Source organism: Apodemus sylvaticus, chromosome 7 (genome assembly GCF_947179515.1).
Source record: "Apodemus sylvaticus chromosome 7, mApoSyl1.1, whole genome shotgun sequence".
Lineage (NCBI taxonomy): Eukaryota > Metazoa > Chordata > Mammalia > Rodentia > Muridae > Apodemus > Apodemus sylvaticus.
Window position 1 is genome coordinate 26414608 of NC_067478.1, and position 26156 is coordinate 26440763.

At 44.3% G+C, this 26156-nt stretch overlaps 1 protein-coding gene across 1 annotated transcript in view; it reads left to right on the plus strand.

Annotated features, from left to right (window-relative positions):
* Positions 1–26156, plus strand: part of Clstn2 (calsyntenin 2) — a 593145-nt gene that overhangs the window by 531321 nt on the left and 35668 nt on the right. Inside the window, exon 9 of the mRNA XM_052187584.1 lies at positions 21773–21935. Coding sequence (XP_052043544.1) covers positions 21773–21935 — 163 coding nt within the window. The remainder of the gene's footprint in view (positions 1–21772; positions 21936–26156) is intronic.

Sequence of the window (26156 nt, forward strand, 5' to 3'; positions counted from 1 at the left end):
GTGTGCATGTATATGTGTATGTGTGTATATGTGTGTATGTATGTGTGTATGCATGAATGTATTTATGTAGGTATGTATGTGTGTATATATGTATATGGCATGTATGTATACGTGCATGCATGCATGTATGTGTATGTGTGTGTATACATAGAAAGATGGCTGGATAATAGTAGATAGATAGATAGATAGATAGATAGACAGACAGACAGACAGACAGATAGATAGATAGATAGATAGATAGATAGATAGATAGATAGATAGATAATTGATGGGTAATAGATGGAAGATGGATGACAGACGATACTGCAAATGGCATAAGCAGTCTTAGAGCTGAGTTCATGGAGCCTGTTGGTCTGCAGCTTATGCATAGGAAGCACTGCTCTAGTGAGAAGGGAATGTGTGGCAGGCCCTAGAATAACAACATTCTTTTTCTCTGTATATAGATGTGGTCTTAAAATACAATTTCCATTCAAATGAAAATAGCTGGCTCTGGATTTGCTAGCAATTACGACCAGAGTGCCCTTGGATCCCCTTGCCTAACTACAAGAAAGAGGAACAGAAGAACACTTCAGGAACAGTTAAGAAGAACATGAGTGTGCACACGACAAAATCCAAACTCTCAAAGTCTGATTTTCACATGCTCAGGGCTCTTCTACAGAAGAATTGTTGGGAAAATATAACGAAGGGGGAATCTGGATTTCAAAAGATTTGGGAAACATAAGTTTGGGGGTTTTTTGTTGTTGTTGTTTTAATGGTCAGATCTGTTGTGTGGATATAGACATAAGGCTGAGACTAGAGAAACCAAGACTGCGGGTAGCAAAGAAGCACATCGTATGTGGAGGAGAGAGTGACAAAATTTGGGTTGCTGTTCGAGGAAGGGACTTCCAGGGAGCTGGTAGAATGGCAGTTGTTGCTGTCGGCATGGTTACATGGAAGCCCTTTAAACACTGTGTGGTTTGAAATCTTTCTATTTCAGCAGGAAATGCCTTAGATGGAGGAAGCAGCGTGTACTGAGGGCCACTGTGTGAAGGCCTTTGTCCTATGACAATGAATGAAGCTAAACCTTGGCCCTGAAGCTAAAAGTTGAGTAGGAGAGAAAAAGAATTACAGCACCATGATGGGAACTAGAACAGAGAGAAGGGCAGAAAATGAACTGCCAAGGGTCACTCCATCTGCACTAGGAACTGCACATTGGGGTAGGACCTGACAAGCGTGAATTACCTACTGCAAGCTGTCCTACTCTAAGGATACAGGATGTAACTGACCCTCTCCAGGCTCTGGAGAGCACAGTACAGGGTGACTACTACATTCATGGGGATGAAATTCATAGGCAGGGCTCACTTGACCTTCACCTCACTGTCCTGCCTTACTCTGCCAGGCACCATTATCCAGAGTCTACATTTTGACTATGGCTTAGAAAGATTGACTAGAACGGGCTAGAAAATATAAAATTGATATGTGAATCAAGACTATACTTTTGCCAGGGAGGTAGTAAGTCTGGGGTCTCTGAGAGATAGAGATAGCCAGACTGGGAAGAGCTCAAGTCAGCAGTGGAAGACAGTTACAACAGAAAAGCATAAAGACAAAATGTTTTTTAAAAATTACTTGGGGGAGTTGTGGGGATGGCTTAGGCAGTTAAGTATTGGCTGTGTGTGTATATGAAGACCCAGCTTCTGTCCCCAGCATCTACAGAAAAATTCAGGCTTGGTAACACTCACCTGTATCCCAGCCATGGGGAAGGAGAGACAGGAGAGTCACTGGGGTTTGCAGTCCAGCTAGCTTAATCATTAGCTCCAGGCTGAGTGAGGCTGTGCGTGGTGGTACCTGCCTGTGATGCCAGTACTCAGGAGAAAAAGGTGTGTGGAGTTCTGTGAGTTCAAGACCAGCCTGACCTACAGAGTAACCTGCAAGGCAATGCGGAGAGACCCTGTCCCAAAGACAAACAAACAAAATATAAAAACAACAGTAAGATAAAGAAGATGCCTAACAATGACCTCTGCCTTCCACATGGACATGTGCACACACATGCACACGCATACATACACACACACATGACAGAAGAATCATTTTTCCCCAAACAAAGCACAAAGTTGTTTTTGTTTTAATGAAAACACCCAAGTATCAGCAAAGGTGAATTACAGATATGCTGAAATGGGCAAATGTACATTAGAATAGGTGTGCTAAGAGTATTCTGAGACCTGAAGTCCCCTTTCTAGGGGACAACTGAGGCTTCATATCCAAAGGCCCCTGGAAAGAAGGGCATTTGCTCATGTAATACTCTAAGAGAAAATAATAGGCCCTCTGAGGACAGAAATAAATATGTAAAAGCAACCAGTGGTCAGTACCATGACCCAGTGTGTGTAAGTCACTTGCCACCAAGACTGGTACCCTGAGTTTGTCCCCCAAGATCCACATGGTGGAAGGAAAGAACCAACGTCTGCAAATGTCCTCTGATGTCCATCCACACATGCACATGGCATGTTCCCTCTCTCCATGATAAATGTAAAAATAAATAAAAAGAATATAGATGTTGAGCAGAAAAGCTCTTGGACTGCAAGTTTCTGGTCCCACTCTCTGATAGTGGGAAATTAGGAATATTATACAGCTACTCCAATCCCTACATCCTGACCTACTGTCTTAGTCAGAGTTTCTATTCCTGCACAAAACATCATGACCAGGAAGCAAGTTGGGAAGGAAAGAGTTTATTCAGTTTACACTTCTACATTGCTGTTCATCACCAAAGGAAGTCAGGGCAGGAACTCACACAGGGTAGGAACCTGGAGGCAGGAGTAGATGCAGAAGCCATGGAGGAATGCTGTTAAAGGGCTTGCTTCCCCTGGCTTGCTCAGCTTGCTTTCTTATAGAACCCAGGACCCCAACCCAGGGATGGCACCACACACAATGGTCCCTCCCATCCTTGATCACTAATTGAGAAAATGCCTTACAACTAGATCTCATAGGGCCATTTCCTCAAGGAAGGCTTCTTTCTCTGTGATAACTCCAGCTTGTGTCAAGTGGACACACAAAACCAGCCAGTACAACTGACCCCTTGTTAACTTGGCACACAAACACATCACTATTAACTAAGACAGTACCAGGGACTGGGATATTGCTGTGATAGGCCCGACCATGATTTTGTTTGGAAGAATGTGGATTTGGGGACTTTGTATTTGGAAAGCAGTGGATTGTTTTAAATGGGGCTTAATGGGCTATCCTAGTAGGAATATGAAAGACTTTGTTGCTGAGAGTAATTTGAACTGTGCAGACCTGGCCCAAGAAGTTTCAGAGGCAATGGAGTGGATCAACCTGAGCTTAGAGTTCTACATCTTTGCCTGAAGGCTGCTAGCAGAATACTGACTTCCAGGTAGCTAGGGTGAGGGTCTTAAGCCCACACCCACAGTGACACGCCTACTCCAACAAGGCCACACCTTCTAATAGTGCCACTCCCTGGGTCAAGTATATTCAAACCATCACACCTACAAACCAAGCTATATAAGCACTGCATACAAATTTTTAAAAAGCATTTAATTCATGCTAGATGGTTACTAAATATGGGTGGTCACTGTTTTAATGTTACTGTTATTTTTTTAACCTTGTTTTGCCCCAGATCAGATGAGAATTCTGGCTGAATCCGATCATCCCTGGGGGAGTCTAGCATTCAGGGATTCTGGGAAACAAGGTCATTCCATCCAATGAACTTAGTTATAAATGGCATCCTGAATCAGTGAAATGTTTAAATTCTAGAACCTGATTTCATAGGTTTAAACCCTAGCTCTGACACTATAGGGTTCATGGCCTGAGGGCTGCATGCCTGGGTTTCTCAACCTGTTAAACTTCAGTTTCCACATAGTGCTGTTTGTATAACAAGGTACCAAGTGTAGCTTTCTGACTTGAGGCCCCTGCATTAAGGGACCTGGGATGACCCTTTCTCGTGTCCCCAGCAGAGAGATCCTTGCCAGTCTGGCAGAAGCCACCCGGTGTCACTGGTTACTCTCACCTCCATGGCCTCTGAGTTTCTGCCTTGAGAGTCTCTTTATGATTTACATGGGTTCTGGCCCTTGCTTAATCCAAAGATATCAAGTGTTTAAGTCTTTCCCCCAAGCACACTGCTTCTGCCAACTGCTCAGCTGTACACTGGAAACAGCTGTACCTGTGCTCTGACGGGATGCTCAGTGATGCACTCCACACCCATCTCTGCATCGCCACACTTCCCTCACCGCATGCAGCCAGGAAGGGGCTTTCAAGTCTTAAGGAGAAAGAACCCCTTGCTACTAAGACAAGGCTGGGTCTAAAGACCCTGAGCCTATGCAGGAAAGGGAGTATGCTGAGGACTCCTCTGTTGACCACAGGGAGGGCATTCCACTTTTGCTTCATAAAAATGAGGCTGAGCCACAGACAGGGCTCCCGGGCTTTCCTGGAGGATGCCCAGGTCCAGGTTGAGATATGGTACCTCCATGAGACCTATGTTCTGAGCCATCATTGTAACTCCCCACCTGTCAGTAATGAGCAGTCTGTTCACCAAGCTGCCTTGCATCTGGGCATTGGCACACCATTCTGCTGCCTGACCTGAGAGGGACCACACACCTCACAAAGGTCACACAGACTACTCTGCCCAGCTGTGATGCCCTATACTGGCTCCTGTGGAGCCAGAGAGCATCCGTGTTAATGGCCAAGCCAGCAAGAACCCTCATTACCGTTTATTACACTGGGCTGGCCATTTCTGCATTTCATCTCACAAAGCTTAGCCAAGGAGAGGCAGGACATGGAAAGATGCTCATTCAATGTGACTTTACACAGTCTTAACCCCTGCAAGTCATTTGTCCCTAATATGCTTAAAGCCTTTTATTTGTAAGAGCAAAATACAATTGGCCACTTAAAATCTTGGCGAAGATTGTATATTGCAACCTAAGTCAAATGCTATTTGCCTTCTCCTTGACTCTGGAGGTCCCTCTCCCCTGACACCCCTGCCTCCTGCTCTATGTCCACTCTACTGCCTGGCCTCAGTGATCTTCTCAGCCACATGGCCTGGTTGGGAACACTGCTACTTTCCTAGATGTGTTTCATGAATCTTCAGGGCACTCTTGCCTTGGGCTTGCTTACAGAAGGGCCCGTCAGAGCCAGCATGTCAGGAGCACTTAAATGTTTCAAGGGAACTTAATTTGGGAGATATTAATATATCACCAATGACATTAAGGGAGAGATATTAGAAATACATGAATGGACTTTAAAAAATGTTTAATAGCTACCCATTTATTTTAATGAGTATAAGAAAACGTGTAACTTGCACATTACAACATGATTTCACAGCTATGAAATGGTATAAAATTATTTTGTCAGTTTAAGTGAGTTAATTTAGAGAAAAATGTTAAGAAAATGAGATCAGAAGAGCCATATTGAGTCACTCACTTAAAAAGCAGACAGACCTCCCCACCATCAGCCCCCCGAAGACTCAAACAAGTAATTTTATAGGGTATATTATCCAAACAGTCAGAACACACATGAAAAGATGTTCAACTTTATTAAACTCTGGAAAATGTCAATTTAAAATCCATAATGAACTACCCTACATCTATTATAACTTCCAAAACTAAATTTAAGATGGATAATACAGGTATCTGGCAGAGATGCAGAACAAACAGAAAACTGAATATTGTTTGAGGAAGTAGAAGCTGATGTAGCTATGTGGGAAACTCTTTGGCGGGACCTCAAATGGATCCAGCAGGTCCGGCTTAGTCATCTACCCAGGGGAAAGCATCACTCAAAGACATGGACCACATTCAAGAAATGAATAGAGTTCAGAAAACGCTATTTGGTGGAATTAAAAACCTGTTCTGTAGTGCTCTGTGAAGAGGTATATAAGTCACTGGTTCCATCCTTGAGAGGGAGCACTCTTGCGGAGGGTCACAGAGCACTCTTCGAGAGTGCTCACTGCATTCTGGATTTCAAGCAGAATACCTAGAATACAATGCTAAATCTAAAATGGCCCCACCATGGCAGGCAAATAGCCACTTACCTCAGCAATGGGGACCGTGGTTGTTTGACAGTTTGCTCAAGGAAATGTGGTTGAGTGAATATTCGTATGGACAGCAACGCTTTTCACTCTGGATCTGTTTCTCTGTGTAAGTCAGCAGTGTCTCTCTGTGAGAGGAAGACTCTTGTCTGTCTTCCTAATTTACCTTTCAGTAGTAGTAAGGGACTTTATTGTAACACCTGCTTCATTCACACACCCTGTAAGTATATGCTGGATAGCTGAGGAGCTGTATGAATTGACAGGGACATAGGGTAAAAATAAATGGGGGAGGCTAGGGAGTCTGTAGTTAAACTATCCCTCTCCCCACAAAATACAGACCATCCCACTATATAAGAAATATCCCATAAAGAGTCTAACAAACTTTAGCTATCTCTGCCAAGGACATTCCCTGGCAGTTTGATTATCATCGGCCATAGACTTAAAAGAAAAAAAAGAAGGAGAAGGAGGAGGAGAAGAAGAGGAACAGGAGGAGGAGGAGGACGAGGAGGAGGAGGACGAGGAGGAGGAGGACGAGGGGGAGGGGAGGGGGAGGAGGAGGAGAAGAAGAAAAAGAAGAAGAAAAACTTAGATGCAGATTAGTATTTTAGGAAAGCAAGTTTCTAATTTATAACCAAGCCCTTTGATTTAATCAGCTAGAGAAAGCCTGAGCAGCTCTGCCATTCTCCTGTTGTCCCGCTGCACTCAGAGCCCAGGTTTACCTCTTTGGCCTTTAATTATTCCGTTCTCTCCACATGGCTTTATCTCTGACACTTGGGGATGAAAATTTGATTTGCCATTCAGAGGTTTCAGCAAAAATTCACATGCAAGTCACTAAATTGAGAGTTAGAAAAGAAAGAACAGAGGATTGAGACTAGACTTTGAAAGCATGTTTTAGAGGTGTTTTTAATTAAATCTGTGTTATTGTTTAGGATGGGGGGGGGAGAATCATTTACATGCAGCACAGGGGTGTTTGCAAACTCAGCCATGCTGTTCTAAAAACTGCAGCATTAGTCATGCAGCCAGAACAGATTTGCTCCCTTGTTCTAACATTGTGAGCCGTGCCTACTTCACCGTAGACAGCAAGCTGGGTCCTATGGGGTCAGAGGAATACTTGGCAGAACCCCTACTCTGTCAAATCAGGATCTGGGTAATAATCAGCTAATGAAGAGGGAAACCAAAGGGACAAATGTTAAGCTCACCTCCCCAACCCGGGTCTTGTAACCATCACAGCAATGTGTAAAGAACAATCACTTCAGATGTCACATCAGGGCACTCAGGGTCAGAGATTTGAAATAGCTTGTTTTAGCCACAGAGCTCTTAACTTCTCTCTAAAACCTCTGCTCTTTGAGGGGTACTTTTTTTTTTTACTTATTCACTCTACACCCTGCTCACTGTCCCCTCCCAGTCATCCCCCATAATCCTTCCCTCATCCCCCCTTCCCTACTCCTCTGAGCAGGTGACCCCCAGGTATCCTCCATCATGGCACTTCAAGTGTCTGTGAGGCTAAGCACTTTGTCTCCCACTGAGACCAGACAAGGCAGCCTAGCTAGAAGAATAGATTCCACATAGAGGCAAGAGCTTTTGGGAGAGCCCCCTGCTCCAGTTGTTAGGGACCCATCTGAAGACCAAGCTGCACATCTACTACATATGTGGGGGGATACCCAGGCCCAGCCTATGTACATTCTTCGGTTGGTGGTTCAGTCTCAGAGCCCCAAGGTTAGTAGTACATCATCATCCAGGTTAGTAGATTATCTTGGTCTTTCTGTGGAGTTTCTTATCCCCTGCAATCCTTCCTCCTATTCCTCCATAAGAGCCCATTTCCTCCAGATTCTCCAGTTGTGTTGAGTATAGGCTTTTGTAGTAGGATCTGATGATTTTTTGAATTTCCTCAGTTTCTGTTGTTATATCCCCCTTTTCATTTCTAATTTTGTTAATTTGGATACTTTCTCTCTCTCACACACACACACACACACACACACACACACACGCACGCACACGCACACACACATGCACGCACGCACACACGCACACGCCCGCACATCTGGTTCTGATAATACCTACCACCCCCTTCACCCTAATACAGAGCTCTAACCACCTGCTATCCTTGGGGGCTTCTTCTGATTCCTTGATATCCATGTTTGCTTTTTCAACTGTATAACTCATAGACTCACCTACTGACGGCAGCAAAAGCAATATACCTTTCTGGAACTCAGCGTGCAAGTGGCCTTTAATTTCCTAATGTCTTCAAGGTCCCTGGTGTGCAATTACTTTAATTGGACCTGGTAATTAGATGGTCAGCCAAGGGCAGGGGAGGATATATTGGAGTTGGGCTTTTTTTTTTCTTTGCTTTTTTTTTTTCCTTTTCTGGACTGAGAACTGTAACCCAAGCAAGAAAGACCCAGCTGGTTCTGGTCATGCCACTGGATTCTTGCAGAAGAGTTGAAGATGGCAGAAGTTGATCTTCATGCCAGGCAGTTCAACTCACTGGCAGAGTGAACCTTGGTGTGGGAATGGATAATAGAGTCTAATATTTCTGTGAGTGTCTCTCATTGACAAAACATCCTACAGGATCAAAAGTTCTCCCTGAGGGCCAGGCAAGGTTGGAAGTTGAGGTGCTTCCTGGGGAAGCTCATGCCAGGGGTTCCCAAGTCTGAGCACAAAGATTTGGAGTCATTAATCAGCATCGAGGATGCTGAACCCAAAATGTCTCCTTAGTTACCCACAAGAACTAATACAGGCATTTCATCTAACTGAACAGAAGCTGGTCCAAACAGGAGCTTTGCTGGTTACTGAACAACCAAGGAAACAAGTGATAAATACAATATACACAGCTATATATGACCACTGAAGAAATACACTCGGAGTATCTGTGTGAGAGAGACACTTTCCAATCAATAGGATTATCCTGCCACTGAGTCAAAGAAAATCATTCAAGCCAACCCTAAAACTACTCAAGTCATGACCCCACAAGGATCATCACAATGAATAAACGTGTTCTCCATGCCTTTGGCAATTCCTGTTGTGCTGTTGCTGGTCTCCATTTGATTTCCATGTTTATAATATCACTTTGCAAAGTCAGCCAAGAAGAAACAGCATTAGAATTCAGGAGAGCTGGGCTCTGGCTGCAGTACCTCTTCCCAGTAAGCTACTTCTTATAGAATCATTGAACTTTTAACATTCTTGGTGGTTTTTTGCTTGTTTGGGTGTTGTTGTTGTTGTTTTGGTTTCTGTTTGTTTTGCACTGTAGAACACATGTAACACTCACTCGTGCTTCCTGGAGAGAAGAGGGTAGTATTGTGGAACACTTTAAAATTAATAAAGCATTCTTGTTCACTAATGGAAAAACGATTAGTTCTGTGGCCGTTAATGATGGTTGTTAAGGATCTATTATTAACACAAATTAATGTTAAATCTGATGAGCAATGAAGTGAATGTAAATACATAAATAACATCTAAATGAATGGGTTCGGAGGCAGTCATTATAATAATGGAGTACCGCGCTTGCTGCTCTCACTCTGGGTCCCCGGTGAAGGGAGCAACCCCGACATTGGATGATGGATGCTGCTGCTTTCTCTTTCACACTTTGATTCCGGGCACCCAACTCCAGTCAACCCATCCCTCCCTATCTTCAGCCAGGCTTCTGTTCTCTCTCAGGCTCTCCCGGGTACCTGACGGCTTGCACTAAGGCAATGCCTTCCATCCACGGCTCAGGCTGAGAGTTCAGGGCAATCAGGGTCTATTGCGGGAGCAGGTCTAGTCACTCTGATATTCCTCGGAGACTGCTGGTTCCCATGGCCACTGCATATGGATTCAAACTCAGTGTCAGTCCTCTAGCAAACTCACAAAAAACGACTCTCCCCTGCCTGGACTGAGGTTTGATGTAGGAGGGGGAAAAAAAAACAATGAGCTAAGTCCTTAACGCTTAAGTAAAACAGGGGCTTCATCTCCTGACCCAGAGCTTCCCCAAAGGCCATAGCATCTAAGTCCTCCTAAATTGCAAGAATCTTACACAGATCACTAGAGGAGGAGCCTAAGAGATGATCATCAGGTTGGCACTGGAGTCCCTGGTCCCCTCATCTTTCTCTGTATTGAGGTTCCAAGAATATTTAACTTTATAAAGTAATGAGTGAATGAGTAAATGTATAAATTATTATGGTTTTTAAACCATTTAATGGATGACTTTTTTTAGTATAGCCATTTAGCACGGGGTCCTCCTTGTACACAAAACAGTATTTCTTAAGCATATAGATTATTATTGTTGTTGTTGTTGTTACTATTATTATTACTGTAAGAAATTTTGTTTACTTTTTCTGTCATAGTGAGTGATTGGGTTTGAATGTAATTCATCCCCTTGAACTTCTCTACCCAAACTCCTGCCTGTGGGACTCATGAGGAACACACACACACACACACACACAAAACCATGACAACAAAGTGAGAGGACTGGACAGCTCCCCAGTCTTGTACACAACGTTCGTACAAATCTGCTTTCTGAACAGTGTGGCTTGGCTGTGAGCCTCTTACTTCTGTGGGAGCAGAGGTGCATTTACTTCTGCACGTCTTGACAGCCACAACCAGATGGACGCTTAGCACTGGCCTGTGCTTTGCCTCTAGTGGGCACTGGCGGAGTCTGTGCTAGGTGGTGCACGGGAGGCAGAGCACAGGAGTGAATGGACCACCTCACCTCCCCAAAGCCAGAAAGTTGGGTCTGGACCTGCTGTACTTTGTTCCACTTGCCATGTTCTTTTGTTTTGGTTGAGGTGGTAGAGATGGCTAGATTTTAAGCAGTTTTTCAGAGCTCGTTAGAGCTTAAAACCCAGGTGTGAAAATTCTGCTTGGTAAATATTCATAATATTGGAAGGAGCCTGTGCTCAAGATTTTGAACGTTATCCTGGATTTTAAACTACAGCTGTTCCCCAAAGAGTCCTACAGATTCCCCCCAAAGATAATGGCCTAATTTGTCCTTTGGAGTAAATACCCAATTTCTTTGCTGTGGATTGTCAAACAGAGGCAACCTGTTGGCAAGCCTTGTTAGAAATCCGGTTGTGAAATGTAGTTCTACCTCTCCAGGGAAATGCTGTTACAAGGGAGCTGGTGATGCAGCTGCGGCAGCATGTCTGCTTGTCTGGAGTGTTGATGTGAGGATCACAGCGTAGCCTGCTGACAGTCCCAAACCCCACCAGAGCAAGACCAGTTTAGGGGTGCTCTGTGCTAGAAACCCAGGCGCTTTCGGTGTGTGTGTTCTATACCCTGCTGCTACCGGCACAGACGAGCACATACCCCTGCGACCCCCCAGGGGCTACCCTGTGAGCCCCAACATGTGGGACATGCTCTCTGCCAACAGGTCTTTAAAAGTAGAAACACTTAAACGTTTCAATTCTAGATCACTCCACTTTCTCTGTGCACGGGATTTATTATTTGAATTATTTAGTGGATTTTTTCCCCAGTCGACTGAGATATAAGATATGTCAACAAAATTACAATTATGTTTCTCTAAAGATATCCACTGAGACTTTGCCTTTTATTTTTAACTTGCAAGGATTTCAGCCTAACAACAGATAGACTATATTAATGGAGAGTCAACTTCACTACATAGAGTAGTGAAATGAAAATTCAGGCTTTGTTGTGTTTTCAAATACACAAGCAGGCTTCTCGCTTGTTTAATGTGAGGGGGTTCTTATAGACTTATTCTCTTTGCCAAGAAATATCTTTTAAAACCCAGTCCTGAAGACAAGAGAGAGGAGTTCTGGGGTCTGCCCCGTCATAACAATATGGGTCTATTGTGTCCCACTGAGAAGGTCCTTGCCCACTTCTGGGCTGCAGAACTGCTGAAGTTGTACTCTGAAATTGAACAGTCTCCACCACCCTTTCTTTTCTAGGTTTCCACAAACACTGCCCTCTCTAGGGGAGAGGAAAGTTACTAGTGAGAACTCTGATGTTTGTCTGGTTAGGAAGGAACAAAAGGAAAGAAACATTTTTATACCACAGTATTTTCCTTACCTCCTTTGCGGGTCCTTTCCTTCCCCTGTCAAGTCCCTAAGATGCTAAGGGATGCATTACAGATGTTGCCAACACCCTGCTCCCATCTTTCCTCCTGTGCAGGATTCTCCTGTGCCCCCTGTGTCTACAGAGATGAATTCTGACCCCACATTTCTTTGCAGTTCCCTCTTCATGAGGCTGCCTTGGACTCCTGGGGCCCTAAGCCATCTCTCTGAGCCCCACCCAGGGGAGGCTTTGCCACTCCCATGGGTCTGAAGCATTAGGATCTTCAACAAGGCTGTGCACAGCTAACAGCACGTGCGTTCGCGCTCACACACACACACACACACACACACACACACACTAATGACTTCACCCACCCCCTACAGTGCTCCGCTCATTTCAGACACACAGAAACTGGTACTCAGTAAACTTTAAGTCCCATTTCTAAGCAGACTTGCTCATAGCCTCTGAATTTCGATAGGAATGTAGAGCTGCCAGATTCCAAGATAATCAGAGATTTAGGAGAAGGTCCAAGCCATCCTCCTTCCCTAGCCAGGGTCTCACAGAGCCACCATGCCTGTATCTAATCATGTAAAGCCCTACAGAGAATGTGGTCTGTTGTACAGAAGCCCCCGTGTCTGCTGGGGCTTCCTCAACCCTCTGTGTGGACAAGCAGGACTAGTCAATGTTAATTGTTCGGTCCTTTTGTATGTGGAAGACTCCATAAACTATTCTTTACATGATCCTCATATGACTCTCTCCCTGAACCCTGATCCTGCTTGGAGGCAAAGGCTGCTTTGACTTTGTGCATTTGCTATTGCTTGCTCTGTATAAGAACACCCATGGAAAAGAGACCCCTTTCCTAAATCTCAAATTTAAAACATATGCTTCCTGACCAGGTAAAATATGGAATTTGCTTGGTATATTTAAGCTTACAAGCTCCAGCAGGCATACAGGCCCCCTGCGGCTCTGAATCTGTGCCTCAGGGCCCTGACAGATGTCACCTGGCTCTGGAAATTCATGAAGAGACATCCCAGGGGCAGTCAGTGACTCATGCTAGAAGCAAAGTCTGAAAGAGGAAGAAAGTGTGACCCCGCCAAGGACGGGGGTGGGGGGGTGGGGCGGTGGAGGGGTGGGGGTCGGGGGGGGGGGGGTCATCGTCATCGTCGTCGTCCTAGAGTTTCAGAAAAGCAGCGAGAAGAACATGTGAGCCCCAGCTTCTAGTGATGGGGAAAGGGACAATGACACGCCATTCATTCGCTTCCCAGGACCAAGACGTGTTGAGAGGTAGTGAAAATACAATAAACATGTGTTGGGAAAAATTGAACGATTTTTGAAGCAATCATCTGGGATTTTGTATTACAAGTGCCTAAGAAAGAAAACAAGTAAACTTCTAAAATTATGTTACTTACTTTTTCGTTGTTGTGGAAAAGAAAAAAAAAAAAAATCCAGACAAGAGCAACTTAAGGAGGCGAGGTTTTCTTTTACCTCTGGGTTCAAGAGTTGAGCCCATCCCAGCAGGAAGGTGTGCTGGCTGCTCTAGCTGCAGAGGCCGTCCCATGAGATACAAGGTCTCTGTGGTTAGGAAGCAGGGGGAGACAAATGCTCCACTCTTTCCCTTTAGTTCAGCCTGGAACCCTGGGACCATGGGATGGTCCTGCCCTCATCCAGACTGGGTCTCTCTTCAATTAAACCTCTCTTAGAAAGAGCCACACAGACAGGCTCAGTGGCACAGCACTTAAGGTTTTAAATGTAGTCCACCTGACAGAGATGAGCCTACCTACACTCCATCCCTGAGTGGAGGTTCTCAAACACAGCAGTTTGCCGCCCACAGGCTTACTCAAACTGCCTGCCCAGCACAGCCTGCCACGCGCTGTCCTGGAGCTTCTGGTTTGTGGAAGTAGGGACTAGGGTTGGTGGCCCCAGCGAAGTCTACCCTCCAAGCGTTCTTCCACGAAGTGCTGTTGCCCGTGAGCCTAGTGGCGTGCTTTGGGGATCCTGCTGAAACCAACCTGTTGAGCTGAAGTAGGTGGGGTATATGGCAGGCCATCATGCAAGACAGCATTTTATAGACTCCCAGTTGGAAACCAAAGCCTTAAAGGGTCACAGAAGAATACATTCCTGAGTGATAACAAATGGAGTTCTTGTGACTCCTGAGCTGGAGACTAAACCCAAGCACTGGGAAGGCCCAATCCGGGCTTCACTGGCTCCGACATTTGACTCCTATCCAACTCCACTAACCCTTCCTTCATGGGGTTCTGAAGACTTTATAGGCAAGCCCAAGGTGGGTGAGGGAAAATCTTTTAATTAATGGAGTGACTAATTGCACTGGGCTCTTTAATGCCTACAAAAAATAATGGTAACTGGCAACACAAGGGAGCCAAGGGGGGCATCATCCAGGGGTGGGGGAGGGGGATCTAATTAGAATCCTCTGAAGGCACTGGATTAAAAACAATGAATGAATAAATGAATGAAAGAACAAATGAACAAGTGAATGAACCAGCTGACTCTGACTCTGGAGAAAGGGAGGGAAGAGAGAGCGGGGGGGGGGGGGGACACAGTTCCAGGGTGTGAGGGTCCTAGGCACACCAACCAGTGTCTAAGAAAGGACTAGTGTGCTTTTTGGTCCCTGTGGAGTAGCTGAAATCCTGCATATGGAGCAATTCTTATTTATGAGATCCAAATCCAAGTTGCAAGGGCAGGTTTCAGGATTGTTTTGGCGATTTGCCCAAATGTTGCTCAAACAAATTTCAAACACAGAAAGTCTCTTGGACACAGGCCATCCGCTATATCCCTGTTCCTGGGCTCCTGGGGTCCTGAATCAGCTTTCCGACAGAAGGCCCAGTGGATGGTACCTGACCTGTCACAGTCATCTCCACAGGAAGGACACTGGCAGAAGCGCAGGTGGCCCCTGGGAATATCTTAAATGGATTAGCAACAAGAGTGGCAGGGTGGAGATGCTCCACAGTCACCTCTTGGTTCCAGCGCCACAGTCGTGTTATCTTCCATCTCTGTCCATGCATTTGGATCTGTCTTTCTAAAGGCTCTAGGGACTTGGACTTAACGGATGTGTTTTAAGTTAGTTTCTGAGCTCAGGGCTTCCGTCCTTTGTCAGCTGTCTGCACCTGGACCTGATGCCCAGGCACTGGAGACAGAGTACCTGGCTGGCTTCCACCCTTCAGCCCCAGGTCAGCAGCAGTATTTGTCCTGGGATCCAGGCTTCAAGCTGCCCCTTCACAGTACAAACTTCATACACATATCCTAGCACAAGTCTTCTTTCTGCCAAGGTCCAAGGACCTGAAAGCCCGTTGTTCTCTTCAGGGGTCTTTGAGATTCCTACAGATGAGGGAGGGCCATCAGCACTCATCAGTTTCAATTCTCATCCGTCTCTAATATCTTTGTGTTTGATGTCTGAAGAGCTCTCTTCCTGGATATCTTTATTTTACTTTTGCCATTTTATTTTACCCAGCATCTCAGTGTATTTTGGATGAGGAAAGATTCCACGGTTTGATCTTCTTCTAGGTCTGTCCCAGCTAGAGGACACAGAGATGTTTTTTATATATTTATGCTTGGGCCTTAATCTATTCTTGTTCCCCAAATAAGCCATAACTCCGTTATCCCATTTATACTCATCTCCGTTCTGTCTCGTGGCTGGTTACTTCACCTCAGTTTCATATGTCCAACTTCCTCGATGCCTTGGTGACAAATCTCCTGTGCCTGACTCCTACCCAGAATCCCCACTCCACCCCACCCCTCTCTCTTTCTCTCTCTCTCCTGGATATCCCACTTTCTAATCTGTCTCAGTTTATTGGCTATCAACTTTTTATTGACATGTAATTTTACACAGTGTGATTATCCCTTCAGAAAGATTAGTAAAATGTGCTGAACATTGTAGGTTCCTTCACTGAACTCAAACAACCCCATGAGTAATACTATTATCTTCAATCTCTCTCAACCAGTGTTGCAGTAAAGAATTGAGAAGATTTTTTCCTGATGTTCAGAACAGAAATAATAATTAAGGAATAATTAAAGAAAATAATAATTAAAATAATAATAATAATAATAGAAAATAATAATAAAAAATAAAAGCTGTGTTACTCCAGCATTTACCCCAGAACCCCAGATTCAGCTCACATGGATTCTCTTCTGCCCCTTTGTCTTGTTTCCTGGTCCATCTCATTCTGTAGCTCCCACAAGCCCCAGGGCAAACTGGTTATTCTGATCACCCAAATTTCTATCATCCCATTGCTACAGAACCCTCCACTGTTAGTGTCTCCACCCTGCTGTCTGGACCAGGTCTGCCTCCTCAGTTCTCTTTCTGCCCTCTCTCTGCCTCTTTGCTCTCTCTAGCAAATATGGCAGGTGCTGAGTAGGAGTCGGGGTGGGCCGGGAGAGAGGACAAGGTAGAAGCATCAGAGCCAGACGATAAGTAAGCATCGAAGGCAGATGCTGTGCGGTGCGGTGCAGTGCGGTGCGGTGCGGTGCGGTGCGGTGCGGTGACTTAGATGACAGGTCACATGGGACTTTGATGCCTGTAGAATCTCCAGGTGCAGCTGTTCAGAGATAATCTGACATGGGAGCCCACTGTCCAGCAGGCAAGTCTCTCTGCTCAAGGTTTTCGTGTGATGGAATGTGATGTCGACGTGTGAAATGAAAGGACAGGAAGCTAAGCATTGAAGCCCACAGTGGCCGAGTGTCACCTCCAACTCCTGATAACTTTATAAGCACCTTGTGATAGGAAGCCACGTCGTTTCTTTCATTCTCACTTTCTTTTCAAAAGATCCCCGGAGCAGAATGGATCCTCCTGCTCTAGCAGGGAGCTGAGTGGCCTAAGCAAGAATATGGAAAGCTACTTACAAATGGGAAACATGTCCCAAGATCCATCGATTGTTGCTATGACTGCCATCCCCTCCCCCACCCAGAGACCTCCAGACTTCCTGTTGCCTACAGAATAAAGGCAACATGGGTTCTCAGTCCTCCAGTTCCATAGGATGCTTACAGCCTCAGCTCACACTCCTCACCTCTCTCAACATTCTGTCCTACCCCAATCTGCATCTATGTCTGATGCCTCCATCTCCCTAATCTCTCTCTCTCTCTCTCTCTCTCTCTCTCTCTCTCTCTCTCTCTCTCTCTCTCATACACACACACACACACACACACACACACCATGAGCTTACCTGGCTCCTTTCACAGACCTAGGATGACTGTAAATTCCAGGATGCACACACACACACACACACACACACACACACACCATGAGCTTACCTGGCTCCTTTCACAGACCTAGGATGACTGTAAATTCCAGGATGCACACACACACACACACACACACACACACACCATGAGCTTACCTGGCTCCTTTCACAGACCTAGGATGACTGTAAATTCCAGGATGTTAGAAGCCTTTTTATCAATACCTCAGTTGAACTGGAAGCACCAGCTAGGTTTTCAGGTTGTTTTTCACAAAATAGGCTATGCTCTTCACAAGTCTCTATAGAAATGACACAATGAATTGGACTCTATATGCTGCCAAACTGGAGCCTCCAACAGTGGGAGGAAAAGGAGACCGATTAAAGGAATAAGAGGTTGCTGCTTCATTTGCTTGAAATTTATTTGTACCTTCTATGCCCAATGAAATCTTAACATTGCTATGGTATTCACCGGGAATTCTTCTTTCTCCCAGCTGGAAAGATCTCTCCATTCTCTGGAACCTTGAAGTGCTCCTCACCTGAGTTAAAACACTTATTTAAATCCATATAATATTGGAATATTTTCATATATGGGTCCCTAGCTCCCATTCCTTCCCCCTCTCCCTCCCCATTAGGTTGAAACCCCTGAAGGCAAAGAATCTGTTGCACAAACTCTTTCACAACCTCAACAGACATAGTATTTGACACAGAAGCTGGCAAATCAGTGTGTCACATACTGAATAGCTGCATTAAAAAAATATACCTCATTTAATGGAGCATCTAAGCCAGAACTTCCAACCTGGCCCTAGATGTGGTATTTGAATCAGATTGTCGGGAGCTCTGAAGACAATCTTCTAGCATCACACCCTTGCTATGTATGTGTCTCTGGATCTCTGGCCTCTTTTCCACTTGCCATCTAAAGAACAACTGCAGCCACCCAACTTAGAATCACATCTGCAGGTATTCTGAAAAGGAAGTGGCTTTGTCTAGGTCATGCCTTGGCCATCTGTCTGTTCAGCGGGGCATCATGGGACAGTCGGCAAGCCAGTTAGGTGCACCAGTGATTCACACACACACACACACACACACACACACAGAGAGAGAGAGAGAGAGAGAGAGAGAGAGAGAGAGAGAGAGAGAGGGAGGGAGGGAGGGAGAGTTAAGAATTAAAATTCATCTCTCCCCTAAGGAAAGGTCACTTTGCCTAGTTTCCTTGTCTTGGTTGACCTATGTAGCAATACTTCTATTTCTTCTGCCTCCTGGCTCGATCATTTTTCAATTACAGTTTGTCCCTACCGTTCTAGCTAAGGTCAATGCAGGTCTCTTCCTGATCATAGATCCACGTTTATGAAACTCTAATTAGGCATTTCCTTCAGCTGCTGACATAGCTCATTGAGACAAGTCTACAGCCATAAGCTTAGTATGAACTAAAAGTCTGTTTGGATGCCCAATGAAGAGCTCATGAGCCCAGTTCTACTTGTTCCTGTAAGCTCTGGCTGCTCTTCACATAGGTGGTAGGCTCTATTTTGGTTTGGAAATACATAAATTGCCCCATCTTTGGTAACTCATTACAAAAATGAGACAAGATGTGTTCCTTCACAAATGTCTAGGATTTTAACTTTTTTTGGTAATTAATATGGCAATAGGATAATACAGGAGCCTTCTCACATTCCGTGGGTAAAAGAATAAAGAATTGCAATTTTTAGCTGGAAAAAATCACAATATGTATCAAGAACCTTAAAAATAGCTATAATATTTGAGCCTTTAAGTTCCCTTCCAGGAATCTTTCCAAAGTATATAATCAGAAATGGAAACAAATATTTATGCCCGAGAAATTGATTATAGCATCATTTGTAATTGCTGTTATAAAACTAATCTGATAATGAGAGGATAGTTAAGTATGTTATAGGATATCCATATCCACATCACATGGCCACTTACAGTGGGGTTTGTGAAGTTATTATTTCAATGCCAACACTAACTGATACATGTGAACTTTCAAATCGTAAAAACAGTATGATCCAAACAGGGCTTTTACAGCTGTTGTCTCTCAGGGTTTTTATATGAACACAGTAATAGAAATGTTCCTATCTTCAAGGTTGAAAGCGTATTTCAGGCATATTCAAGGCTGCTGGGAGTCTTGGATATGCTAATGAGAGTGGAAAAGCCCCTTCACCCCCCACTAGGAGGCTCAGCTCAGGACACAGGCTCATTGTATCATGAGAGGTGTCATGAAAGCCTTCTATCAACAAAGCACCATTCAGCAAAACTAGGAAATGCAGCTAGGACAAACTACAATATTGGGAAGGGGAGTGATGCTCTTAAGATGTGAAATGGTCCTGACTTTCCCTTGAAAACTTCTTCCTGTTGTCTTATGAAAAGGCTAAGTGTTGAGGAATTAACAGCAGAGGACCATGCTCCATCAACTTCAGCAATCCCAGGGTGTGACAGGATGGACTGAAGCACAGGGAATCAGCCTGTCAAGTGCACAGGGAGGGTGACTCTGGCTGTGAGGGAAGTGAGGGACCCAGGGCAGAGAGCACCCATAGGCTACCTGCAAGGCCATCCCTGATGGCTTACTTTCCATGTGTTCAAGACTGCTTCACTATCTCCCTGGACCTAGACAGAAGCTTCCAGATACCTCTTGGATTATTCCCAGGATGTAAACCGTTTTCCAGGTTGCTTTTGATGTCTAACTATCTTTGACTCCAACTCTGAACAAGGATGCATTGAGACCCCTTGGGTGGACTGTTCCATTCAAATACTCCCTTGGTCCAATACTCTCCCAGCATCCCTAGACTATGTCTTTAGGTCCTCTTGTGTATCACCCCTGTAACCTTGGAGGACCCACTCCAGTTGCAGACTCAACCCAAAATCTTAACCTCCAGATAGGGTCAAGACCAAGACATCAATAAAGTGCAGTGTAAACGGGAGTCGAGGACTCTCACTGAATTCAACCAGACATTGGAGTGAACTGCTTGCCTACTAAAGTCCTTAAAATATTCTTCAGGCTTTATCAGACTAACAGGCTTCAAAAGGAGTAATTTTCTGAGACATGAGATGGGACAATATAAAAAAGAACATTAAGGGGAAATTTCTTATTCCAAAATGAAAGGGAAAAAGATCATTTAGCATCCCTGTTGGTGTTAGCTATTCATGAGAAACAGCACATTTTTAATCCAGTGCAGGATGGAGGGGGGCTTTGATGCCCTCACCTTGGGGTCACCTTCATGTAGAACTCATCAGCCTCCCCTGCCATCTGCGGCAGGGGTGACGGAGAGCGGATGATATAGACGAGACACACTTCAGAGGATCCCATGGGATGCAGAGGGAACGGAGGAGGCTAAACACAAAGGAGAGAGCCGGGGCCTGCACAGAGGGAGGGGAGCACTGTTCACCAGCTCCGCTGCCTTTTCTGGTTCCTGCGCCCCTTCCCACGGTTTTGTTATAAATTGTACAGTGTTCTTGGGTCAGGAACTATGACTCCTCCTGGTTCAGTTACTTTTATACTGCTGTAACCAAATACCTAAGAAAATGAGAGAGCTGGTTTTGCTCCTTGTTTCAGAGCTGTTGGCCCAGCATAAGAGAGAGGGAATGGCAAAGCAGAGGCATCCTTAGTTGTCAGGAAATAACAAAGGAAATGTCCGGAGCAAGATGCAGTCCCAAGGACATCCTCCAATAACCTCTTCTTCCAACTAGGTCCAAAAACCCAAGCTTTCACCACCTTAATAAATATGGCCATATAATAAATCCATTAAGGGATTAGTTCGTTCATTAGGTTAGAGTCATACGAAGCCATATGGCAATGATCCCTAGAAATGGCCTCCTTGACATACCAGAAGTGTGCTTCATTGTTTCCCCATTAGTTTTTTCAACCAAGTGAGGATGACAGTCAAAATCAGCCATCACAACACCCTCTCCCCTGAAATTCTACCAGTCTATTAATGCTGGTTCCCATCCTAGAAAAAGACAGAACTCCTGAGTACGGCCAATTGTGAACAGACTTAAGAGTAGCCAGTTCCCAGTGCTGGCCAGAAGGTTCCGTTTGTTGCCTGTCTCTGCCTCCCATTCTGCATCCACGAATCCACCCAACTGAGGAATTGCTCCCATATTGAATGAGTAGCCTTTTCCTTTTCTTGTTGTTAGTTCCCAAGCAATACAGCTAAGCAATTATTTAAAGAATTTACATTGCGTTGGATATTATATGTAAGTTGGAGTGGATTTAAAGTACACAGGAGGATATGCATATGTTATGTGTAAATGCAACACCATTTTATAGAAGAAACTTAAGCATCTGCAGATTTTAAACTCAGCCAGATTTTAAACTCAGATTGGTTCCTGGAGCCAGTCCTGTAAACATTGACAGACAGCTGTATTCAACCAATGACTGATTCTTCTCATTGTGTCTGATAACCGCAATGTGTGATATATATCAAAACTATGTTCTTTGAGTCTTTGGGCTAATAAATGTTGGCCCCAAAACACCTTTCTCTTCTTTCAGAATGAGATTTTAAAGGGCTGTTTGGTGATGCATTGTAGACTTAATTTTAACTTGTTTCTCTCTGTGTGTTCTTTCCCCCTTCCCCATTAGATTTGTGACAAAGAGTGGCATTACTATGTCATCAATGTGGAGTTTCCTGTGGTCACCCTGTACATGGATGGAGCAACTTATGAACCATACCTGGTGACCAATGACTGGCCCATTCATCCATCTCACATAGCCATGCAACTTACCGTCGGCGCCTGTTGGCAAGGTAACCCCGAGTGTAACCCTCTTTCGACTCTGTGTGCTGTCTGTGGGAAAGATTGATAGAGAAAAAAAGAAAAACAGGTAACATAAAAGCTAGCCAGAAAATAGTTGCTAGCCCTTTACTGACAAAAACAGCACTTATAAGCGTAAGCATTAATCAAGACACCAGCCCTAGGTAGTAATGGAGCACCTGACTTGAGAATGGATTTTTCTTTTACATCAGCCTAGACAAGTTCACGGTTGCCTCTGAGTTACCAAGGCCATTTATTATTTTGGAATCTTAACTGATTCCGATCTGTGGCTGCATGTAGGAAGGGTGGAACGCAGAATTTTTGACTGAAATGGTCTCAAGGTTGCTTAGGAACCAAGCGTCTCATTATCACTCAAGTGTTGAAGCCCCTGGCATCTGCATGACCAGAGCTACTGGAAGCACATCTGCTGGCATGGAGGTCACAGCAGCTGCTCTCAGGGTATGCTCAGCCCTCAGTCCTAAGCCTTGCTTCAGCCCTGCCCCTCACCTCTTAGGACAGAGGCCCCTGCTTGGCATCACCCATAAAGAAGTCTGTTTCTTCCACTCTTCCTTAATCACACCTCTCTTCTAAGCCCCAGTCCAACCCCATTTCCATTTTGGAAAGAGGCAACAGAGATTTCAATGTGCATAGCCTGTGTCTCACTCGGCTCAGATGGAGTCTGTTTCTTCTTCCCTAAGCACTGGGGGGTTTTAAAGCCCAGTGAGGGTGACCAGTCGGTAAGGAGGGTGCTCCCAAGTAGATATGTAACACTCTGAGGTAAGACCCAGCCTTGTGTTGATGGAATCTAAGAAGGCTTCCAAGATTTGTAACTTCTAGCCACTCACAACAGGATAGTGAGGGGAGAGGTGTGCTTAATGAAGCCAACTCTTAGTATTGACAAGAAATTGGTTCCCATATTTCGCATGGACATCAAAGCCTTGCTCAAGCTGATGATCTTGTTCCTGCACAGACTCCTGCATAACTTAAATTTCCTTGATTGCCCATGATGCAATCTAAATACTATGCAAATAGTTGTTATGCCATTGTTTACTGATTTTAAATGTCTGTTTAGTAATTTTAATGTAAATGTGAAGTGCAGACACAACTTTTAAAACTATGTTCTTGAGCCGCCTGAAGAATATACAAGTGTCAGAGACCAATAGTATAATAATTTGTTAGTGGAACCAGGAGTGACTTGGGAGATTCACAAGTCCCTGTGGGATGGATACAAACTGGTTCAGGGAAGCTTCATGGGACAAAATATGGAAAGAGGAACATGCAGCAAACACTGTGGCCATGGGGAACAAAAGCAGGGAGCAGACACAGGCGAGTCAAAAGTAGAATTAGCCCCTGCACTGGGACTGCCCATGTCATGTGTGATGTGTGTCACCCAAGGGCTTAAGCCCTGTTTAACATTGTTACAGGACTTGGGTACGAGAGTCTTTTCAGAATTATAGGTTCTCCCAGACTACCAGGGGAAGGCTGTGCCTTATGGCAGCAACCCATGAAACCAACAAAGACAGAAAGGCACTTTGAGGTTGAAATCATTAACCGTTGGACACAGCTGTGGTGAAGTGGGAGCCTCGGTGTGACTCAGTACCCCAGCCAGATACCAACATAGGTGTTCTGAGCACACCCTGGAGAAATCCTCTTGGAAAAGACACACTGGGAACACATCGTTCTACAGACTTTACCATGATTCTGGTTACCCGAAGAGATCACATCTGGTTTCTTGTCACTCTAATCTGCAACCAGCCTCTACTTAGGCAAGTCAGTTATAGCTACTGCTTCCCAGTCCTATGCTTGCCAACTGGGATGGGAAAAGTTTCACCAAATGAAAATTGACTGTGTAAATAATTAAGATGATGCCTGTATCACTTGAAATAGGCTGGTGTCTCGCTGTGACAGCATGCTCTAATTCTCAGTTAATTAGTACTTGTGGCTTGGTACTCTTTACCAAGCTCTTGTCTGCTTTAGTATCAGTGTGGGACCAAGTACAGCAGCCACTAAGAAGTTGGTCTGTACGAATGCAGGTCTTGCAAACTTGTTACTCTCTATAGCCATTGCAAAACCCAAAAACTTCCTTCATCTTGTCAATGGCTGTATACGTCTCCAAGAAGAAGCAAAAGGAGTCAGAAAAACCTTAAGTTTGAGTTACATCCCCCTTGCCTCACCCCCCTTGCTGGCTATATCTATACAGAATCCTAATTCTTCTATCCCACAGGATCTTTCTCTCTGACCTATTTTTTTTGTAGTTTTCTCTCATGAGAGAAGATATGATAGTTTTGTCTGCCTCATTTGTCTTAGCATAATCTCTAGTTCTCTCCATTTTTCGGAGAATAGCATAATGTCACTTCTCAATGTCCTAAATAATACTTCTCTCTCTCTCTCTCTCTCTCTCTCTCTCTCTCTCTCTCTCTCTCTCTCTCTCTCTCTCTCTCTCTCTCTCTGTGTGTGTGTGTGTGTGTGTGTGTGTGTGTGTGTGTGTGGAGGGTGGATGTTCCTATGTAGTTTATCTGTTAGTGGGCATCTAGATTAATTCCGTATGTTAATTATTGTAAGTGGTACTAAAATAAACATAGGTTTGCACATTTGTGCACTGATGTCAGTTTCTCCAGATATATGTACCAGAGTAGTGTGTCCTAATTATAAAATTTAATTTGCTTTTTCCTGAAGACTGTTACTGAGCAATTTTCATACATTTAGCAGTCATTTGTAATGTTTCTTTTGAGTAGTATCTCTTCAGATCATTTTGATAATTTTTGATTAAATTATTTGTTCTTTTGAGTTCTTTATGTATTCTGGATATTGATCTCTTGTCAGATGGCTAGCTAGCAAAGGTTTTCTTTTATGTAACTTGTCTATTCACTGTCAGGGATTTTTTGTTTGTTTATTTGTTTGTTTTGTGGTTGGTTGGTTGGATTTTGTTGTTGTTGATGATGATGATTTAGTTTGGCTTGATTTGGTTTAGTTTGTTTTTTTTTATTTGTTCAGGGCTTTTTTTCCCTTTGATGCACAGAATCTTTTTAATATGATATAATCCCATTTGTCAGTTCCGGCTTTTGTTTGCTGGGCTAGCAGACTCTTCTTCAGGAAATCATTGTCTGTGCCAATATCTTGAATATTTCTGTTACGTTTTCTTGTAGAAGCTTCAGAGTTTTGAGCCTTTGATTCATTTTGGTTGATTTTTTTAAAAAATGCAGAATGATAAATAATGTAGACTCTAGGTTGTGTTTACTCCATGAAGACGTGTTATTTCCCCAATACTGTTTGTTGGCCAGGTTGGTTCTCCTCAATTCATTCTCTTGGCATCTTTGCTGGAATAGATGGCTGGTTTTATCTCTGGGTCCTATGTCCTCTTCCCTTTTGTCCATGTGTCTGGTTCCATGTCAATTTCATGCTGTTTTGTTCCTGTGCATCTGATATGATTTGAAACCAAGTATCGTGGTGATGCCTGAAGCATCTTTGTGCTCCTGAGTTTCTCATCTCTAAGTTACCAAGGAAAGCCTGCCCCTTGAGGTTCCATGAGGAATGCGTGTGCTTGGCATGTTTTGTGTGAATGGATGTGTCACCTTAACTTATCTTCCCACCTTCCTCCATCTTCCTTTTCATTTCTTTCATCTAAATCTGACAGTAGGAAATCTACAAGAGCCATGCTTTCTCTAACACTGTGGCCCCAAATCTCCTAAAGGTCTCTCCATCCCCTCACTTCCATCACCTCCCCTAGGACCAGCTCTAAAACACAGACTCTGCCTTCCCAAGGCCCATGCATAAGGCAAAAAGAAGGCTGAAGAACAGTTTATCAGGAGAATTTTGGAAGGCAGGGATAGACAAGCATTTGTGAGATTTGTGGGGCAGGGCACATGGAGAATAGCTGAGTACTTTCCCTACAAAAAATGACACCACAGTAATACAGTTTCCCCCAAATCTCCATCTTTAGAATACAGAATGAGTTAGACCACACAGATCTCCCCTCACACTGCAGTGGCCCAGGAAGGATAGAGAGGCGCGGATGAAGACAGAAGTTGGAATTAAGCCTCAGGACACTCTCCTGCCACATTAAGGAATTTGGGTTTCTATGAACTCCTCCGCTCTTCTGGGATCCACGTTACTATCTGCATAGGACATATCAAAAGATCTTCCAATGAGATGCAGTGCTGTGAAATTAATGGCCTGTGGAGCAGCCTTATCTCCCTGGTTCTCGTCCTCTACTG